This window comes from Vombatus ursinus, unplaced genomic scaffold (assembly GCF_900497805.2).
Source record: "Vombatus ursinus unplaced genomic scaffold, bare-nosed wombat genome assembly UNPS02014785.1, whole genome shotgun sequence".
In the NCBI taxonomy this organism is placed as follows: Eukaryota; Metazoa; Chordata; class Mammalia; order Diprotodontia; family Vombatidae; genus Vombatus; species Vombatus ursinus.
Genome location: NW_020954563.1, coordinates 5762417 through 5785008, shown reverse-complemented (window position 1 = coordinate 5785008; position 22592 = coordinate 5762417). Strand labels below are relative to the sequence as shown.

At 37.0% G+C, this 22592-nt stretch overlaps 1 protein-coding gene across 5 annotated transcripts in view; it reads left to right on the top strand.

Moving 5' to 3' along the window:
• Positions 1-22592, top strand: part of CHD6 (chromodomain helicase DNA binding protein 6) — a 185591-nt gene that overhangs the window by 71528 nt on the left and 91471 nt on the right. For all 5 annotated transcript variants that reach the window (XM_027867341.1, XM_027867339.1, XM_027867342.1 and 2 more), the window contains exons 4-7: positions 1571-1720; positions 19580-19645; positions 20717-20775; positions 21391-21508. In XM_027867341.1, coding sequence (XP_027723142.1) covers positions 1571-1720; positions 19580-19645; positions 20717-20775; positions 21391-21508 — 393 coding nt within the window. The remainder of the gene's footprint in view (positions 1-1570; positions 1721-19579; positions 19646-20716; positions 20776-21390; positions 21509-22592) is intronic.

Genomic DNA, 22592 nt, shown 5'->3' with positions numbered 1-22592 from the left:
TCCTACTGCCATTTTATTACTAATTTATTCCTGCCTCTGGTTTACTTCTGTAAACTGAGTCCTCGGACTTGGTCAGAGATAAAGAAAGTAGTGAATAGGCCTTTTTTTAGTGTACTCTTTTGGGACCAGTGTTCTTTTCAGAGGGAGTTATGTCCTTCTAAGAATTTTAGGATCCAGATTACTATCAGTGTTTGTACAAGTAATTTTGAAATCTGAATGCTTTAAAATATTGAGTTAGAGATATGAATGTGCTCCTTATTTCAGAACAGTTTGGGAGGTTCACCAAAGCCAATTTAAAGCCCTTCTAAATCTCATTCCTAAAAACAGTGTCCAGGTGAATACTTCTTTAGGTAGGAATTTCCCCCTTCATAGATTGAGTTGTCTTTTTTTCCTTTGATTCAACAAATATTCATTAGTTGTATAGGGTGCTGTGGTGGGTGCTGGGGATATGAAGACAAAAACAATAACAACAACAACAAAAACCGAGCTCTTTCCCTCATGGAATTTAGTTTTCAGCTTGTTTTGAAGGTCCTGGAAATGCTACCTTTCTTGAAGTGCCCCAAGTTGCTAGTTGAGCTATTCTGTTTTTTTTTATTTTTAATAGGCAGTTGGGGTTAAGTGACTTGTCCAGAGTCGCACAGCTAGTAAGTGTCAAGTGTTTGGTCTGAGGCCAGATTTGAACTCAGGTCCTCCTGACTTCAGGGCTGGTGCTCTATCCACTGCGCCACCTAGCTGCCTCCTATTCTGTTTTTAATGGACCATCTATGATCATGCAGTTCCAGCTTTTTGTGGTCCTTTTCTACATCTCACAGCCTCCTAAATTGTTTGGTTATAGGATTATAGAATCATAGATCAATAGCCAGAAGGGGGACCTTAGCGAGCAGGAGTAGGTCAGCATCTGACGATGATCAATATTCTGGCTTGCCAAATGAAACCACTACTTGTAAACTCGGAGTGCATGGATTTTTTCTAGCTATAGTCATAGTTCCACAATTTCTGTATCATATGAGAAATATTAAGGGTTAACAAATAGGAAAGGCAAGGCTAAGGAAGGAGGATGGTGAACTAGACTGGTAGAGATTGGTGGGGCTTGGGATGTATAAGGCTAGTAATCTTCGTGAACCTAAAGTAGGATGTAGTCAGTGTGGCAGAGTAATGAGAATGGTTTTCAGATGTGGCTTTGGGAGTTCTTAAAATGATAGTCATCTTGCTTAGAAGTAACCTGATCCTGTAGCAGGAAAGTTTGGGTAGGGGTTTGGAGATAACATAAAGGAGGAGATATGGGTTCATGTGGCTTTTGATTCAAGTCAGGTTCAGCACATATTAGAAAAGAATTGTTTGACAAAGTGTGGAAACACCAACTTTGTGAAATCTGATTGTCATGTATTGGGTTTTCTTAGGGAAGAGCACACACACCTGAATAGATGCTGGTAAAACTCACTGGATTCTTTTGTGCCATTCTGAAAAAGAAATGGAACTTCCCTCCTAAATCTTGTGGACCTCAGGTTCCTAAAATTTGGCTTTGGCAGAAGGAACAATTCCTCTCTGATTAGATTTGTTTGTTTTGTAGAAACGGCGCTCAGGACGGCAAGTGAAGAGAAGAAAGTACAACGAGGACCTGGACTTCAAAGTGGTGGATGATGATGGGGAAACTATTGCAGTTCTGGGGGCTGGCCGCACTTCAGCCCTCTCTGCTTCCACGCTGGCCTGGCAAGCAGAGGTATGGTCACTAGAAATAAGACCTGACTAAATAGGGCATTTGATTTTAGGTTTCTTTCACTCACTCCTGTTTTTGTAACTGCTTCTTGAGAGGGGAAACCCGCTAAGTTCCTAAGCAGTTCATTCCACTTTGCTATAGCTCTGCTATAACCTAATACTATTTCTTGGGTGGGATTAGAGCTGGGTATTTGCAAATATTAGTAGTCACTCTTCTGACCATCTCTTTAGACTGCCTAAAATACAAGCTGCTAGTCTATTAATGTAGGCTAACTTTATCTAGCTTATTATGAGTTACCACTTCCTTAACAGTTATTCTAGACAAATTTTTTGTCCTACCATTTGCTTTTATATTGAACTTGCTGTAGTAATGGTTGGAATATCTGCAGCATTAAATAACCCATCATCCTCCAAAAGAACATTTTGGCATGTTCTAGAGGAGCCTGTTAGACTGTAATTCATTAATACCCTTGTTTTGGAAGAATAAGATAAAAACTTTGCCAAGGTTCCTACTTTCTGGGATCCTTAGAGATAGTTTTTGTTTCTCAGTTTCCTTAAGTGACTTTGCCATCATCAAGCCCAGATTTTCTGACTCTAAGTAAGTCCAGTGCTTCCTTTTGTTGTACATTTTTATCCTCCCTCACCTAACTTCCTTATACCTTTTTTTTTAACTATAGGAATTGACTTTAGTTAACATTCATTCATATCTTTTCATACTCTTGTTCTCTGATATTGATGTCAAAGGTAATCCCATTGTCTCTGTCTTATCCAGGCTCTGTATCTCCCCACCTGCCTATCATAGAGTTGTGCACACATTATGCTCTCAATAAATGTGTGAGTTACATATAATTGATCGCTTTGATTCAGACAGACTTCTTCAGCCAGATTTGATATCTTCCTTTAGATTCTTGTGACATATTCTTAATAGTAACCACAGTTCTAATAGCAGATAATTCCTATCCCATGGAAAATAATCTTTCTGAGCATTAAGAAAATCTAAAAGAAATGGATGTGACAAAGTAATCAGGAAGAAAAGGTTGTGTATATTTTGCTTGTTGGCAAGTGTATGAGGTGAACACTTGGATCTTAGAGATAATTATTAGCTGTAAAATTAAATGCTTGGCAAATATGTCAGAGGGTATCTAGTCTCCCTTAAACCCATCCTTTGTTACTATACTCACTGCCCTAAGGCCAAGTTTCAGGTGTTGGCCATTACAGGGTATGAGAGTAGTGGTGGCAGTGACCTTGATATCATGAAATAGTGCCTCACTTTTGGTTCCTTGTTTTTGGCCATTAATTAACAATGAATTTTTTAGAAAATGGTATGCACATTCCATCAGAGTTGTTGAATAATGGATATGTATGTGCATATAGGTCTTCCCTGAGTTACATCTAGAACAGTCATCTCTTTTCCATCTGCCTTTGATAATTGTGACACTCTTCACCCCCAGGCTGGATTTCCTTGTCCTTTCTCATTACAACTCATTCTAGTCTATAACTTCTCTTTCATCTGCTTCTGAAATATTCATACTTTTCCTTTACTATGCATAGGAATTTAATTTAAAAAAATACTTAAATATGAAAAACAAACATATTTTAATTCATCTTGTCCCCATAAACTTGTATGATAGACAGTTGGTCTGTGTGTGTTTAACTTGTTGCTGTCTTCTCATTGAGTTCTAAGGTTTTAGTGAGCAGGTTATAGTGACGCTTTGGATGAATTTTAGAATTCGAATTTAATAGGTTGTTTTTTTGTGTGTGTGTGAGGGCACTTGGGGTTAAGTGAGTTGCCCAGGGTCACATAGCTAGGAAGTATTATGTGTCTGAGGCCGGATTTGAAGCCAGGTCCTCCTGACTCCAGGGCCGTTGCTCTATCCACTGTGCCATCTAGCTGCCCCCAAATTTAATAGTTTTGAAACACTTTTAAGCACCTACTGTATGCAAAGCCTTGTGCTAGACACTGAGGTTACAAAGTCAAAAAATAAATCCCAGGCCTCAAAAGAGCTTACTTTTAAGTAAAGACAAAGTGTATAAAAAATAAAGTAATTTCAAAGTAGCACTTGACTCCATGTCATGTGCCTAAAGATTATTTACGTGATATATAAAAAGTTCAGGAGACATAATTGCTGGGTAATTAACAATCATTTTTTAAATTACGGCTAACAAATAATAAATGGTCAGTTGGCTTTCTCTCTCAGTACTTATATGCCCTTGGAAGAGTGGGTATTTCTGACAGGTGGAAATCAACTCTGATTGGTTAACAATTAATGAGAGAATTAATATTATAATGAGAGGTGGGCCTGTTCTAATGAGGGTCTAGGGGATGTGACTTTGCTCATGTCACTCTCACTCCTCTCTACCCAGATCACCCCCAGCCTCCAGCAATCTAGACAAGGGAATCTACCTCCACCCAAGCTTGCCTGAATTCACTTAGATTACATTATTTTAGTAAGGTTTTCTAGTTGGATGGGGTCCCAACCAAGTATGCACCCTCCAGAGACTGACTGTGTAACATACAGGGGGTTATTTCTGAATGAGGAAATAGAAAGGGGAAACCTTAATCTCAATTAATAGTTGGTTATTGATATGAGAGAATACTCATTTTTTCTCACTTAATATTGACTTTTATGAGCACCCTTATCAGACTGTGTTCACATGTATCTTATGCCATCTCATCCCTCTAAGCCTTTTTGATCCTTTTTTTCCAGTAATAAGTACTTAATCTGTAACACTCAGGAAATTAAATGCTATGTGTCTGATACGGCATTTCAAACAGTCATTGTAGCCAAAAACTAGATGAAATAAAGATAGTGACATAGATTATGAATATTTTTAAGATTTCAGCTAGCAAAGTAGAGTGACAAATGTAGTCATTGTAATAAGCATTCTTTTACTATCATTATAACAGTCATAGACATGAATGAGTTAATCTTGAATCCACCATAATAACCCAAACAAAATTTCTGCTGAAAAAGTACTGACAGAATAAAGTACTAGAAAGAATATAGCAAAAAGAAGAGCTGTCCATATATAATATATCCTCTTTAGGTTTGTCACTTCTGATATCAGTCAAATGCTGATAAACATTTTGCAGCTAGGTTGTAAGTGGGTAGCAATTTAGGAACCAAAATGTGTATCCAAGAGAGGAAAAAAGTGGTTTTTAATAGAGATTTGAAATGACAAGGCATTTTAGAGTGATCACTATATAAGCTACCTCAGGAAGGTATGCAGAGGGGAAAGCTCATACAGTGTTAGCAGTGGAAAAGAGTGTGCAGACTGTGGAAAAGAGTGGAGAGACTGTTGATTGACAGACTTGGTAGGAGTAGGAAATAGGGAAACATAATTTGGTGAGTTGACCAAATCAGGTCAGAAAATAATTCCAAAAACAGGGATGTCTAAGTTGACCTTCAGGTGTTTAGAAGTCTTATAGAAATATTGAATGTCAGCATGTTAAAGTGGGAAGAACACTTGGTCTTCTAATTAGTATGAGTTACATGGAAAGTCTTACAGAAGCCCAACTTTTGCCCATGTACTCCATCAAAAAAATTTAAAGACATTACATCAATTGAATAATGATTAAGAAGCCAAAGAGAAACAATAGTAAGCCCTCTCATCTAGCCTAAGACTGCACAAAAGGCAAGCCAGAAAACAGTTCTCAAAAAAATTACAAACTGTAAACAACTATATGTAAGATGCTCCAAAGCACTAATAGTGGGAGAAATGCAAATCAAAACGCCCATGAGGTTTTGCCTTCCACCAGACCCAGCAGATTAACAGAGATGACAAAAGATCGGAATATTCAAGGTCCAAGAGGTTGCAGAAAGACAGACATACTAATGCATTGTTGGTAGAACTGTGAATCACTAGAGCCATTTTGGAAAGCAATTTGCAATTAAGCAAATAAAATGACTAAAATATCCATACTCTGACCCAGAGATTCCACTGCTATTCTTAAATCCCAAGGAAGCCACTGATAAGAAGAAAATCCCATATACACCGAAATATTTATAGCAACACTTTTTCGTGATAGCAAAGAATTGGAAACAGTAAATATTTACCAATTGTGGAGTGTCTAAATAAATTTTGATATATGAATGTAATGGAATATTACTGGATTGTAAGAAATAATAAATATGATGAAGCATGGAAAAATCTTCATGAACTACTGAAGAGTGATGTAAGCAGAGCCAAGAAAACAACAGGCACAGTGAATGACTACAACAATTAAATAGAAGGTGCAGTAAGCACAAAACAATTAAAAACTGCAAAGAACAAGTTTGGTTCCAGAAAGGTGATATGAGAAGACACCTTCCCTGCTTCTTTGCAGAGGTTGGGGAATAGGGCTTCAGTTTTGAAATGTTGTTTATATTGGCAGGTTTTCTTCAATTTATTGATCGGTTTTGCAGATTGTTTTACTCTTTTTCTATTAAAAAAATTCTTTGTTATAAGGCATAACTTTCTACCGTCCTCACATTTAACATTACAAAATGGCGTCCAGTGGTGCTCATCTAATGGAGTTTTAATGTCTGCACCATCAGTAACTAATTCTCTTTAGGTGGGCCTCTTAAGACACCCCACTTCTTTTTCTGAGTTTGACTTATTCACTCCAGCACACTGGCAGGTCTAAGTTCCCCAAGATAGACCACTAGCACACAGTTACATTTAAGCTATCTTAGGGTTGTGGGGGTAGGTATAACCCTGTTGAGAACAAATATACTTTCTTACTTACCACTCTAGCACCAATGTGTTTTCTGACTGGCTAATGGAGACTTTCAGATTTGAAAGATAATCATTTAACTAACAGTAAGGCAAAAGACATAATATTGTAGATACTAGTATACGAAAGCAAGTACATAAATAACGAAGTAAATCACAATACTCAAACCCAGATTACACTCTTAAACCAATTTTCTTAATAGATAAAGTGAATAATGGGCACAAACTTACAGGAACCTAGCACATAAACACTTGAGGAGTGCCAAATCATGTAATTCAAGTGATTCACAGTTCTAGACTCCAAGCTTCAGTTTTAGTTGTCCATTTAGGACCATATGCACCACATGAAACTGCTTCTCTCCTCACTGCTTGACTGTTGATCTTCACCATTCTTAATCTGGGGAAATTGCCTTCTTTACTTGAACATAACCTTTCATAAGGTCTTTCAAATAATCATCACCGTTAAAAAAAACACTTAGAAAGGATTAGCTCTTAATGTAAATAGTGAGTCTCTAGCCAGAGAACTAAAGGGCTCAACAAATTGGCTCTCTCTGGGCTCTACAAAATAGCCCAGGTTTTTACTTACTTATTTGGATAGTGAACATAGTAAGTGCTTAATAATGCATTTTTTACTGCTCATTCTGTGTCCTCCACCAGAGTGCTGGGTGTTTGCAACACCCTTCCCAACAGTTCCACCACTCATTCAGAATAGAGCTCACAGTAACACCCTTCCCCATCCTCACCAGGCTATCAAAGCAGCAGTAATGCGCTTCTGCTTTTCCTTTTGAAGATAGAGGTGATAGCAGAGAGCTACCCACACCTTTCTCTCACCCGGGATTGCTGCTGCTGCTGCTGCTGCTGCTGCTGCTGCTGTTTGTCAGGAAGGTGATGCCATGACGTGCAAGTGAATTGGATTTAAGTGAGGGAGGGCTGTGCAAAGTCACCAGCCTCACTTTCTCCTCTGGAGCCATGGGGGTCCAGTGGCCAGATATGGATCAGGACAACTGGAGATGATCCAGGATGCATTGGGAAACTTTGGCCTTTTCAAGCTAAGGTCCTTAACAAGTCTCAGTTTGACTAAGGCAAGGTGGCTGGGCACTGGAGCTCTTGGTCAATAAAATCACTTCTTTCTGGCCATTTAGGATTGATCAGCTAAAGCATTCTCTTTGTGACTGCTACTCTGCTCTGGTAGAGCCCTTTTCAGCCCCCTGCTGTCTTCTTTAGCTGTTCTTTTCTGAAGGTTCCTCTCCTTCCTTTGCTGCCCTCTCTGCTGTGACATTTCCTATGAGAGCCTACTCCTAATTCTTAGTCACTCACTTTTGACTTTAAAAAGTCACAACTCCCACAATTCCCCCATCAAATCAATAGGCCTTTTTAAAGTTACAAGCTGTTAAACTTATCTCATTGCCCAAATGTTTATTTCTCATTTTCTTAGTTTTACTCACTTCCCTTGTGTGACAGATATGCAAATTAGCTGAGATACCCATCAAACCTTAGTTCTGAAGTCCCTGAAAAGGTCCCCCTCTCCAGTGTCCTTGATGCTATCTTTTTTTCACACACCTATTTCTCTGTTTCTTAACAAATAATCTTTCTTGCTTCTTCAGAACATTTACCTGTTACCACACAAGCACAACATCTCTCCCCATTGTTGACAGCAAGTTCCCCGGCAGTCCTCACTTCTCTACAGATCATTTGCTCTCCTAAACTGTACCGACCCTGTCTGAAAGCTCTGCTTCTTCATGTACATTTTTAGCAGTTTATGTTAAAACAAAATTCTTTTTCTATTCATGTTAGGTATCAAAATGTTCATCTGTAACAGCCGGAATATCTTATCCTTTAACAATCGATACAAACCTCTTCCTTTATACAAAAACACCTTTTCTTTTCTTTTCTTTTCCATCATTAACTGATCCTTATGAAAGGAACCTTAAAGAGACAGTGTACCTTACAAAGAGATGATTCTCAGGAAGGGAGTGATGTGCAGGGGGAAATTTAAGCAATGTAAGAACACAAGATACCAATAAATATTAATTTTTTTTAAAAGTTAGGCAGAAGTTTACGAATACCCTCTACCAGAGAAGCCAGCTTGAGGGCAGGTAAACAAGTCATCAGTCTGCTGGTACTCTGACCAGTGATGCTGTAGGAGCACCTTAAACCTATAATACTTTATTCCAAGGGAGTAAGAAGCTTGGAGTGCTGGATGGTGAAACTTTTTGGGACAGTGGGATTGGGTGGGAGGGGTGGGAACATATGGGAAGTGAATAAATAAATAAGCATTTACTATACTAAGCACTGGAGATATAAATAGAAAATCAAGATAGTCCCTGCTCTCAGCACGCTCTCCTTCTAATGGGGAAGAGAAAACATGGAAGGTTTTAGCTGCAAATCAGATGGAAAAATCCCATGGTCCTTAGGGTACTATGATAAAGCAAAGGTTAGTACTTCTTCTTTAATGTCACTTTCACTGATTTGACTTTATTTGATTTTTCATATCAGTCCTCGCATTGAACTATTTAACAGTGTTAAGGACTTTGATGACAAGAACTTTTCCTTCAGTAGCTGTGGCTGTAGCACTTACAGGAGCAATTGCCAGACTGAATCTCCATAGGGATTGCTTTTCAGTGCTGTTGGGCTTGAGATCCTGGACTTAACTCCTTTAAGATCTGAGGAGAGATGGTGATCAAGGTGGTGATGAGATTGGGTCAACCCAGGGTGAAGGGAAATCCATAGATCTCTTGCTAGTGACGGTAAGACCAAAATGCTCTGAGTAGGAAGCTCCAGAAAGGGTCAGAAATGTACAGCACTACGACCATGGAACAGAGCTGAAGGCTGGCAGAGCTCTGTCCAGGACCTGAAAGTTCATAGCATTTTGCGCTGAGAACTCTATTGAAGGCCCTGAAGACCATAATACATTGAACCCAAACAATTGAAGTGGACCTAAACTTGCCAGCACTTTGTGTGCAGGTGTAACAGGGGAGGTAGAAACCATTACCAAAAGCCCTACCAGATTGAGTTGAGGACCAAACAGGACCTGACCATTCCATCTAAGAGTGTGGGAGAGGACAGAGTCTGGCCCTGACACAAAGTCCTATTCCACAAATGAGGTCTGTCATGTAAGCAAACTGAAGGCAACACTATAAAGAAATATGTCAAAGAATGCCCAAGGAGTAAACTGAAAAGAATAGAATAACTCCACAACAACTATAAATATAACCTCAAAGGTTAAAAAAAAAAAAAAAGGTGTCCAAAGAACTACAAGAGTACTTGGGAGAAATGAAGAAAGGATAGACAGTAATGTTAGAGCTTTGGAGAAAAGAATCGGGAGAATAAAGAGATTAAAATAGAAAGTAGATTGTCTTGACAGAGGGTGATGGATGCTAGGTGCAGAATGAGATTTATTTTGAACGTGGCACATGTGTGATTTTGTTTTGCTTAACAATGCTTATTTTTTACAAGGATTGTTTTTCTTCTCTTTATTAGGAGTTTGGTATTCAGGAAGGAGAGAGTGGTGCTAGTAATAGTATTGCTTCCTTTGACTGTCTGCCTTGCCCCCCAAAATGAAAATAAAATAAGGCCACTGAAGCATTTTTTAAATGCCTAGAAGGAAATACAGAAGCAGGATGACTTTGATAGTAATATGTTGAATTTATAATATTCTTTTTTTTTTTAAAGCAAGCTATATATAACAGAGAATTTTGCAGTTTTACCTATACTATTTTTTTCTGTTCTTTTTTATATATGAGAATGTTCATTTTTTTTGTTCTTGTTAAGTTTAAAACTTTTAAAATACAATGAATTTTTTTTAAAAGAAGAGAAGGTAGAAAACCTTATCTAAATAATGGGAGATTCCTTGAAAATTATTATGGAGAAAATAAAACTAATGATTCTATGAGACAACAAGAAATATTAGAACAAGATAAAAATATTTTAAAAGTAGAATTAAAATGAGGTATCTACTGGAAAACAAGGAAAGGAAGAGAATTGAAGAATCATGAATCACTGAAAACAATAGCTTAAACAAAAAACCTGGATGATACATTTTAAGAAATAAATGAAAAGTGTCCAGAGCTATTAGAAGCAAAGGGCGAAGTGAAAGTAGAAGAGAACCACCATCGCCTCCTGAAAGAAACTCCCAGTACTGTCGTAATTAAAATCAAGAGCTTCTTAGTCAAAGAAAAATTACTCTTAAGTCAACATAAAGAAAGTTTGAATACTAAAGACTCCCAGGATCTCAGAAAATTTGGCACCTGTTACTATCAAGTTAAGAAAATCTTAGAATGTGACATTCCAGAAAGCAAAAATAAAGATTTATAACCAAAGAATAATCTTGCAAGACTTAGTATAATCTACTGAGTAATGGAGCTGGAGGTAGTCTATAGAGTACAGTACTTTCAAAACATTACTGCTAAAAAGGACCAGAACTGAGTAGAAATTTTGAAATGCTAGCACAGAAGTCAAGAGAAACCTAGAAAGGTAAATACATTTGATTAATTAGAAGGGGCTAAACAGTGATGGAATACTTACATTCTAATAGGGATAAAAGAAACAAGGGTACTTATAGAATGTTTTTGTCTTCAGATGTCACAGAGGAAGTCAAATAAGACCAGCAAAAGGCCTGGGAGTATGTTCTGTTTTGAGATTAAGAAACAAAGAAAAAGTAATGGGGAAAAGAATATACCTGGATAAATTGAGGAACAAGGGTGTAGAACCTTCAATTTCTCAGTGGAGAAGAATATACAAATGTAGAAGAAGGAGTAGGGAGAATGGGACTCTTGTCAGAAAGATGAATGATCATTGAACATACACATTTGTACAAAAGGGTCAGTATAGAAGAACAGGAATGAGACAGGGAAAGGGGATTTAAGAACGAGGCTACAGTCTGTATGGAATAGTCTGTTGGCAAACAAAACAAAAATCCACTTCAGAGTAGAGATGTAAAGGGGGAAGAGCAATTAAAAAAATAAAATAGAAGAACCAGGGAGCTGAATCTGGACAAAAAAAAGAAAGGTGGGGCAATTTATTAGAAGCAAATCTCTTAAGTATAGATAAGTAGCGCTGATCACATTCCTTCTCTCACACCTCCTTTATAAGAAAGAGTTGGGTTGGGGTATATGATGAAGGGAAATACATACCTTATTTGTAAAGATTGAAAAGAATGGACTCATCTGTAAAAACAGAAAAGGCTGTCCAAATGGATTAGAAAATATGATTCTACAGAATGTGGTTTACAAGAAATTCTTGAAATACAAAGATTTGTAGAGTTAAAATAAGGGCTGGAACAGTTTTTATTATGCATCAAGCAAACTCAGAAAAGCAGAAGGTGGCTATAAAGATAAGGGCAACAGTAAAATAGATGTTTAGAAAAGATTAAACTACATTTATGGGAAACTACATTGTGTTTAAAGGCACCATAGATAAGGAAATAATATCAGTACTTAATACATGGCACTGAATGTCTTGGCATCTAAGTATTTAAAGGGAAAAGTCCGATGTCAGAGAAAAATAGACAGCAAAACTATTGTTAGAGACCTCACTTGGACCCCTTTCAGACAAATCTAATGAAAAGATAAACAAGAAACAATTTAAGGACTTGAATAGAATTTTAATCAAGTTAGATATAATTCTGGCAAATATTAAATGGAAACAGAAATAAATAGAATTTCTCTGCTGTGTGTGGCATCTTCACAAAAATTAACTGTGTGGTAGGCCTAGCATATAAACCTCATAAACAAATGCCAAAACAAATAAACACACATACTGACCACAATACAATACAGTTTATAGTCAGAAGCACCTATAAATAAAAGATTCAAATTTAGATAGAGATTAAATTATGTAATCCTAAAGAATTGTTAGATGAAAGCACAAATTTTAAAATTAGTAAGTAATTTCATCAGTGAAAATGACAATGATGAGGTAGTTTATCAGAACTTTAGGGAGAGGGGAGCAGAGCCAAGATGGCAGAGTATAAGCAGGGACTTACCTGAGCACTCTCAAATTTCCCTCCAAACAATGTTAAAATAACACCTCACAGCAAATTCTGGAGTGGCAGAACCAACAAAAGAACAGGGTGAAACAGTTTTCCAGCCCAAAAGAAATTAGAAAGTCAGCAGGAAAGGTCTGTGTTACTGGAGTGAGAACAGAGTGCAGTCTAGCGCAGGCCATACCTGGCAGCTAGTAACAGGCCTTGGGGGCAACTGAATCAGTGGCAGGGAGTCCCAGCCCACAGAAGATTAGGGAAGAGGACTCTGTTGCATTGCCCACACATAGTTCTGGGAACATTGAACCACTGAACACCATTGGTGGAGTTGTGAACTGATCCAGCCATTCTGGAGAACAATTTGGAACTATAGACATACACATAAAGAGCTGTAAACCTGTGCATACCCTTTGACACAGCAATACCCCTGCTAAGTCTGTATTCCAAAGAGGAAAAAAAAAGAGAAAAGGACCTAGATGTACACAAATATTTATAGCAGCTCTTTTTGTGCTGGCAAAGAATTGGAAATTGAGGGAATGCTCATCAATTGGGGAATGACTGAATGAGTTACAGTATATGATTGTAATGTAATACTATTGTGCTGTAAGAAATGACAAGCACGATGCTTTCAGAAAAACCTGGAAAGACTTACATGAATGGATGCAAAATGAAGTGAATAGAACCAGGAGAACATTGTACACAGTAACAGCAATACTGTATGATGATCAACTGTGAATGACTTAACTATTCTCTGCAGTGCAATAATTCAAGACAATTCCAAAGGACTTATGATGAAATTCTACAGGTATTCTATAGGTTTCCATCTCCAGCGAAAGAACTGATAGAATCTGAATGCAGATTGAAGCAAACTTTTTTTTATCCTCTTTATTCTTGGATTTTTTTGGGGGGGGAGTATCTGTTTTCTTTCATAATGTGACTAAAATGGGAATATGTTTTGCATGACTGCATATGTTTTATATGCCTATATCAAATTGACTTCTCAATGAGGGAGTAAGGGAGAGAGGGAGGCAGAGAATTTGGAACTCAAAATTTTAAAAAATGAATGTTAATTGTTTTAACATAATTGGGGGGAAAATAAAATATTTTAAAAACATAAAAAAAAGAAACAACCTTTTTGGGAAAGAGCCAAAGAAGTCCTGAGGGGAAAATTTATGTCTCTTTTTTTTCCTAAGCATTCTTTTTTTTTTTAAATTAATTTATTTATTTTGATTTATCAACAATCACTTCCATAAGTTTTTGAGTTTTAAATTTTTCTCCCCCTCCTTCACCATCTCCCTCCCCAAAACAGTGTGCAGTCTGACACAGACTATACATATATATTCCTATTAAACATATTTTTACATTAATGATATTGTAAGTAAGAATTAGAACCAATAGGAGGAATTACCAGAAAGAGGAAACAAAACACAATAAAAGAAGAGGCCTTTGGAGATGTCTTAGATCCTTGTATTGCTGAGAAGGGTTAAGTCTGTCAATATTAGTCGTTGCACGATGTGGCTGTTACTGTGTACAGTGTTCTTCTGGTTCTGCTCGCTTCACTCAGCATCAGCTATCCCCATTCAGTTTTCTCCAGAGGTCTATCATACCTAACTTTTCTAATATTCTATTCACCTCCTTAACTTCTTTCTTGTTTATTTTGTGGTTAAATTTATCTAGTTCAGAGAGGGGGAGGTTGAGGTCCCCCACTAGTATAGTTTTTCTCTCTATTTCTTCCTGTAACTCCCTGAACTCCTCCTCTAAGAATTTGGATGCTATACCATTTGGTGCATATATGTTTAGTAATGATATTACTTCATTGTCTATGGTGCCTTTTAGCAGGTTGTAGTTTCCTTCCGTATCTCTTTTGATAAGGTCTATTTTTGCTTTTGCTTTGTCTGAGATCAGGATTGCTACCCCTGCTTTTTTTTACTTCAGCTGAAGCATAATATATTCTGCTCCAGCCTTTTACCTTCACCTTATGTGTTTCCCTCTATTTCAAATGTGTTTCCTGTAAATAATGTATTGTAGGATTATGGTTTTTAATCCATTCTGCTATACGCTTCTGTTTTATGGGAGAGTTCATCCCATTCACATTCACAGTTATGATTACTATCTGTGTCTTTCTCTCCATCCTATTTCCCTCCTCTTTATGCTTTTCTTTCTCCTTTCTCCCTTTCCCTCCTCACTAGTGTTTTGTTTTTGACTGCAGCCTCCCTCAGTCCTGCCTCCTTTCTATCCCCCTCTCCCTTTTCTTTCCCCTTTTCCCTCCTACTGCCTATAGGGTAAGTTAGATTTCTATACCTAACTGATTATGTTATTCTCCTCTTGAGCCAAATCTGATGAGAGTAAGATTCAGACAATGCTCATCTCCCTCCCTTCTTTCCCTTTGCTGTAATAGGTTTTTGTGCCTTTTCCTGTAATGTAATTTACCCTTGTCTGCCTCCTCCTTTATTTTTCTCTCAGTGCATTTTCTTAGATTAGATTAATCCACTTACTTGGATCCATTTAACCCACTTGATTAGATTTTTTTTAATCATTACATCAAAGTCAACTTATACCCACCCCCTGTATGTATACCCCTTTAATATGCTGTAATAACAGTACAGTTCTCAAGGGTTACAAGTGTCTTCTTCCCTTGTAGGGATGTAAACAGTTTATCCTGATTAATAACATGTTTCTTTCTGTCCCGTTTACCTTTTTATGTCTCTCTTGAGTCTTGTATTTGAAGATCAAATTTTCTGTTGAGTTCTGGTCTTTTTATCAGAAAGGTTTAGGAGTCCTCTATTTTGTTGAATATCCATCTCCTCCCTTGAAAGATCATGCTCATTTTTGCTGGGTAGTTGATCTTTTGTTGTAATCCAAGCTCCTTTGCCTTACAGAATATCATATCCCACATCCTACGGTCTTTTAATATAGAAGCTGCAAGGTCCTGTGTAATCATGACTGTGATTCCATGGTATTTAAATTGTTTTTTTCTATCTGCTTGCAGTATTTTCTCTTTGACCTGGTAATTTTGGAATTTGGCTACTATATTCCTTGGTGTTTTCAATTTGGGATCTCTTTCAGGAGGTGATCGTTGGATTCTTTCTTTGGCTATTTTACCCTCTGGTTCTAGGGCCTTAGGGCAGTTTTCTTTTATGATTTCCTAAAAGATACTGTCCAGGCTCTTTTTTTCATTGTGAGTTTCAGGTAGACCAGTAATTTTTAAATTGTCTCTCCTGGATCGATTTTCCAGGTCAGTTGTTTTACCAATGAGGTATTTTACATTTTCATCTATTTTTTCATTCTTTTGTTTCTGTTTGACTGATTCTTGCTCTCTCATAGTGTCATTAGATTCCATTTTCCCAATTCTAATTTTTAAAAAATTGTTTTCTTCTGTTAGATTTTGTACCTCCTTCCCCATTTGGCCAATTGTATTTTTTAGGGACTTGTTTTCTACAGTTAATTTTTGTCCTTCCTTTTCCAAGCTATTGATTTTCTCTTGCATACCTCTCATTTCTTTTCCCATTTTTTCTTCTACCTCTCTCATTTGACTTTTAAAATCCTTCTTGAGCTCTTCTAAGAAGGCTTTTTGGGCTTCAGACCAGTTCATATTCCCTTTTGAGGTTCCAGATGTGAGTTTGTTGACAATGTTGTCCTCTTCAGAATTTCTGCCTTGATCTTCACTGTTCCCATAATGAGAATCTATCATACGTTTCTTTTTGCTCATGATGTTTGCTTATTTCCTGGCCTTTAAAGACATTGAGCTCTCCTGCTAGGGAGCAGAGGGCACTGACCCAAGCTTCTTGTGTTGGAAGCCTAGGGACTGGTCACTGGCTTTATGTGCTGGGGCCTCCAGTGTTGGCAGTTGGACGCTGTAGGATTCTGGCAGCTTACCTGGTGTTGAGCTGGAACCAGTAACACTGGAACTCTAGGGGTAGGATTGGATAGTGTGGCCCCTGGAGATTTCCTGCTCACCTGGGCCTTTCCTTCCTTTCACTTTCTTCAGCTCCTTTCAGATGGATATTGCAGGATGTTTATCCACCTGGGGCCCCTTGGAACACTGCTTCCCTTGGTTTTGCTGAGGCACTGGGAGAGCCGGTTGCCGTAGAATGCCAAGGCACCTGGTGGATTTCCAAGCTGGTTTCTACCGGTTCCCCTGCCCTCACTGATGCACTTGGGGTTCCTGGTGTTGGTGTTTGCCTGCTCCAACACCTGGGTTTCAAGATCTCTTCCTGGTATGCTGAAGTGGGGCTTTCCCCTAGCTTGCTGGTACACCTCCTGTTCTGTACTGCTTCACTTTTCCTCAGGGCAAGAGGGGCCTTTCCCATTAATCCCTCAAGCTACCTGGGCTGCTGGACTGCTGCACCCCATCTTTCTTCTGAGTCAGCTGTTCTAAGGTTTTTCCTGGGGCGATATTTTCTGGGCTTTTAGAGATTAATAAAGGAGGGTAAGAGCGACTTACTTCTTACTCTGCCGTCTTGGCTCCCAGAAGAGGAAGTCATTCATGTCTCTTAAAAACTTCAATCATCACAAAAGAGAAAGAATAGAGCAGTGTATTTACTGAGCATTCATCTAAAAAGAAGTTTAAAAAATTAAATAATAAAATCTTAGCTAAACACCAAAATAATAATTCTGAAGACCAAAATATAGAATAATAAAATTGAAAACAAAGAAGTCATTGAAATGATACTAAAACCAGAAGCTGCTTTTTTAAAAAGGAAAAAAACCTAATGAAATAGAAAAAAGTAGCTAAAATTATTTTTTTAAAAGAGTAGAAAAGCAAATGTCAACAAAAATGAAAGTGGAGAATTCATAACAAAGGAAGAGGAAATAAAGGAATCATTATGAACTCTTTTGCCCAATTACATGTTTCAGCAAAACTAATAAGAAATGGATGACTATTAATGAAAATGTAAAATGTGGATATTGATGAAATAAGAAATCAAGATTTTAAATAATCCAATCTCAAAAAATGAACTTGTATAAACCATAAATGAGCTCCCAAAAGGGAAAAACAAAAAACAAAACAGGACCAGATAAATTATATCAGACATTCAAAAAATAATTTATTCCAACATTGCATAAACAGTTTGCAAAAATCTGAGGGAAAGGTAGCCTATCAAATTCCTTCATTAATGGAAATACGATTTGATCCCTAAACCAAGAAGTTGACAAATCAGAGAAAACTGTAGATTAGTATCCATAATGAATGTTCATATAAAAATATTAAAGTGGTTTTACCACATACTTAAAATCTATATACTGTGACCACCTGAGATTTATGAACAGTTAATAGTTGGTTAAATTTTAGGAAAACTAAATGCATCAGGACATATTAATAGTAAAAATTTTGAAAATTATTTGATTATCTCAGCAGGTATAAGACAAATTAATCTGGAGAAGAAAATATCAAGAATCTCAAGGGAAATTGTTAAATTGTAGAAAGGAAAGGAATCTACTTTTACCAGATCTCAAGCTAACCTACGAAACAGTAATCATAAAAACTATTTGGTACTGGTTAAAAAATAGAAAAGTTGGTCAGTGGAACAGATTAGGCATTCACTATAGAGAAACAAACAGTAGTGTAGAGTTTAACACATCCAAAGACTCCCTTGTGGGGCAAAGATTGTCTATTCAGCAAAAACTGTTGGGAAAACTAGAAAGCAGCCTGGGAGAAATGAGTTTTAGATGATGATCTCACATCGTATGCCACATTAAGCTCCAAATGGATACATGACTTGGATATAAAAAGTAATGTCATAAAATTTGAGGACCAAGGAAGAAGATATGTTTTGTAACTGGATAATGAATGTGTTCTTGCACACAAGGGATAGTGTCAAACAAGATAAAATAGACCATTTTCTTTTTGTCTACGCATATACTCTTTGACCTTGTGATACCACTGCTAGACATAAATGCCAAAAAGCTCAAAGAAAGAAAGGACCCTCATATACAAAAAATACTTATTTTTGTTCTGACAAAGAATTGGAAACCAATAGGGTGCCAGTCAGTAGGGAAATGGCTAAATGAAGTTTAGCCTGTGAATGTAATGGAATAATATTTATTGCATAATAAGAGATGAATGATTCAGAGAAACCTGGGAAGAACTGATGAATATTGAAATAAGCAGAACCAGGAGAATAATTTATACAATAACTTATAGCATTATAAAGAAAAGCAACTTTGAAAGACTTGAGAATTCAATTCTGACCAGTCACAATTCCAAAAGACCCAAAGTGAAGACTGTTTCCCACTTCCTGACAGAGAGGTGATAGAATAGAAGTGTAGAATAGTTTTTCGAGCATGACTAATGTGCAAATTTGTTTGCTTGATGGCCTATCTGTTACAAGGGATGAGGTTTGTATTCTTTTTTGCAGGAAGGGATTGTTGGGGGACTAGTGATAGTGATGCCAACAAAAAGAAGGAAAAGAAACAAAAGAGACAGTGAAGCTTTTAAAAGAAGGCACACAGAACAGAAGGAGGTTCAGAGGGAGAAAAGCTGGGCAGCTTTGAAAGTATCATATGGAATGTTTTATATATGGACTTTAAAAAGGAAACAAGCTTGACCTTGTGGGTTGTCATAGTTTCTTATCACTTCTGTTTCTAAAAAAAGAGAAGGCTTGTTTGGAATGTATTAGACATGGGCTCGTGCTCCAGGGCTGCCATTTACTTACTTCCTGGCTGATAATGAGCAGACCACTTTACTCCTCTGACTTTCTGTATATTTGACTGTAAAATGGGGCTAATATTGCTTATACTACCTATATCACAGGATTATTATGAGGAAAGTTCTTTTTATACTATAAAGTGCTATAGTATGTAAATGTGAATTGTTGCTCTTATTATTAGAGTACTCTGCCCCCATTAGTACCATAGGGATTTTCAAACATTTTATATTATTAACTAGGATTTTTTTCCTTTCTGAGGGTTCTTTGTAATTTGGAGGTTTTCCAATTAGTGCTATCTATTCTGCTTTGTGTTCCATCATCTTTTTATGCAGCACTAGAACCCCTCCAGTGTAGTCATAAACATCTGTTATAAAAGATTATTTTATTCACCTTATGTGCTGATGGTTACTGAGGTTTAGTAAATTTCTAGATCAAACAGTGCCAGTTATGGTACGTTAGATGAAATCTTCCTCGGTGTCAGTAGAATAATGACCATTACTTTAACCCTTTTCTTTAGGAGCCTCCAGAAGATGATGCTAATATCATTGAGAAGATTCTGGCATCCAAGATGGTACAGAAGGAGGTCAGTGGCTTATGAGTTGTAATTTTCATCTAACTCAGCCATCTGGAAATATGCACAAGTTTAGGAGGTATGAGGAATGGGCAGAAAGGAGAAATTGAGGGTGGAATGGGGATGTAATGCCTTGGTAGGAGTGATAATTATGCCAGAATATTTTTGACATTTATCATCCGTTTGTCCTTCATAATAAATTTTGGGTTATGTAACTTAACCAAGAGCAAAATGATTTTTTTCCTTTCTCTTTGCATCTAGAGATAGCTATTCCATAATTGCTACCTTCATTAGAATTCAGTTGAGGGCTAAGAGGGGAAACAGTGAGGGGTATACCAGAGAAGTCTCCTAGATTGGTTTGATCCGTTTAAAGTAAAGTATCCCAGAATTAGCAGGTAACATCTCAGGAAGAAAATTTTTAGAGACAGAAGAATATTGGGGTATGAAATCAATGAGAACTTATTTTTCATCCTTAAATTAAATATTTAAGGAAGTTTTCATTTCTTTAAGCCTCAGTGCCACAGGTGATTTATTGAACTGTCATAAGAAAAATTATACATCAAAGCATACTTTGCCTGATGTCAAGCAGAGCAACACCATTTAGGTCTAGGATAGTTAGTTCATAGGAACAATGTGAAGTCAGTCTTATGGTGTTACAGTCAGGGTTCATTCAAATGGATTGGGGTTTGGAGTCATGGCTTATTGATGATACTATTGCTAAATAATATTGACTGGACCACTGTTATGTGGGGTGAGGCTATATAAGTATTCCCTTTTACTCTAGGTTTATCCTAAACATCTATGCTAGCTGTGTGATCAGAGGAATAAGATAAATCTATTCCTAGCTTGAATCTTGCAAGACTGTAGAAATACGGAGCCTTAATCCATGTGGTTTTTAACTGTGTTTCACCTCCATAAAACAATCTTTTAGTTGTCAGCAGGAAGTAAAAGGCCTGTGAAAGTGAAAGTTTTCTTAAGTAATCTTTGCTTAAAATGTATGTATTTTCATTTAGCACATGAATTATTCATGCAGAGTAGCACCTGTCACAGGGACAGAATTGATAATCTGCTTGTTGGCCACAGGTTCACCCTGGGGAGCTTCCTTTTGACATGGAGCTATTCTACGTCAAGTACAGAAACTTGTATGTATTTACTTGTTTACAGCTTTTAATTTCTTCCTTTACATTTCCTTCACATAAAAAGGATGCTTCCCCCCTTTTAACAAAATGTCCCATGTCAACATCTTTCATGTATTTTTAGGATGACCCTTAAAATTTTATCTCCTTGAGTTTTACTGAAGTGTAGTCTTTCTTCTCTTCTTGATCTTCCTCTTCTTTTCATTTTCTTCTGCTTATCTATTGCTCTCAGTGATGGCCATTAAAGTCTGTGCCCACCATTGCTCTGTTAGTGTCAGTTCTTATGTTAGCCTTTGATCACTTCGGATCATGGTAAACTTGTAGTCCACCAAAACCCTCAGGTCTTTTTCATGGTCACTGCTAGGGATTCATAAGCACTTACAACTTGCCCCCGGCTTTTCCCTATCCTAAAGAGCAAACCCCTTAAAGGCACATGTGTAGATGTCATAAATAGCAAAATTAGTACAATAACAATACTGAATCTTGGCATCAGAAATTAGATTTGAATCTTAGAACCAATGAGCTGCTTTTATGTTTAATAGTTTGAATTTTAAACAATTAAAACAAATAACACATTTGTGTGGTTGTTCCTGGATTAAATGTTTTTGTATCTTTGGGCAGTTCCTACTTGCACTGTAAATGGGCAACGATGGAAGAGCTGGAAAAAGACCCTCGAATCTCTCAGAAGATAAAGCGCTTCAGAAATAAGCAAGCACAAATGAAGCACATTTTTACTGAGGTAAAATGACATTTAATAATTAATGTAGCTTCAGTTCTTTGAGTTTTGAAAATCTGACTTACGGGTTTGAGTGATTTGTTAATTGAAGTTGAGGCTCTCTGTAGATCCACTGTTTCTCTCACATTGTTGAACCTGCTATTTTCTGGTATAATTTAGTCCAAATTAATACTGAGGAAAAGCAATGATCCAGTAGATCCAATATTTAAGTGAATCAGTGGCCACATAAGGGTAGATAGCATTGTATGCTGCCAAGTGGAATGTGAAAACTCAACAGAACATTTCTTTTTTTTAATTTAATACTTTATTTTTCCCCAATTACATATAAAAACAATTTTCAACATTCATTTTTAAATTGAGTTTCAAATTTTCTCCCTCCCTTCTCACCACCCTCATTTTTAAGAAGGCAAGCAATTTGATGTAGGTTATACGTGTGTAATCATGCAAAACATATTTCCATATTAGTCATGTTGTAAAAGAAAACATAGGCCAAAATAAAAACCCAAGAAAAATAAAGAAAGTAAAAAAAGAAGTATGCTTCAATCTGTATTCAGATTCCATCAATTCTTTCTCTGGGGATAGATACCACTTTTCATAAGTCCTTCAGATTTGTCTTGGATCACTGTATTGCTTTAGAATAGCTAAGTCATTCACAGTTGATCATCTTACAATATTGCTGTTGCTGTATACAATGTTCTCTTGAGTCTACTTATTTCACTTTGCATCAGTTCATGTAAGTCTGTCCAGGTTTTTCTGAGAGCATCTAGCTCATCATTTCTTATATCACAATTGTATTCCATCGTAATCATATACCACAAATTGTTCAGCCATTCCCTAATTGATCTGGCATCCCCTCAATTTCCAGTTCTTTGCCACCAGAAAAGAGCTGCTACAGTGCCAAATTGTTCTACTTAATGGTTGAATCAATTCACAACTCCAACAGTGCATTAGTGTCTCAATTTTCCCACCTCCCCTCCAAAATTTATCATTCTCCTTTTCTGTCACATTAGCCAATCTAATAGGTGTGATGTAGTACTGAAGTATTGTTTTAATTTGCATATCTCCAGTCAGTAGTGATTTAGAGCAT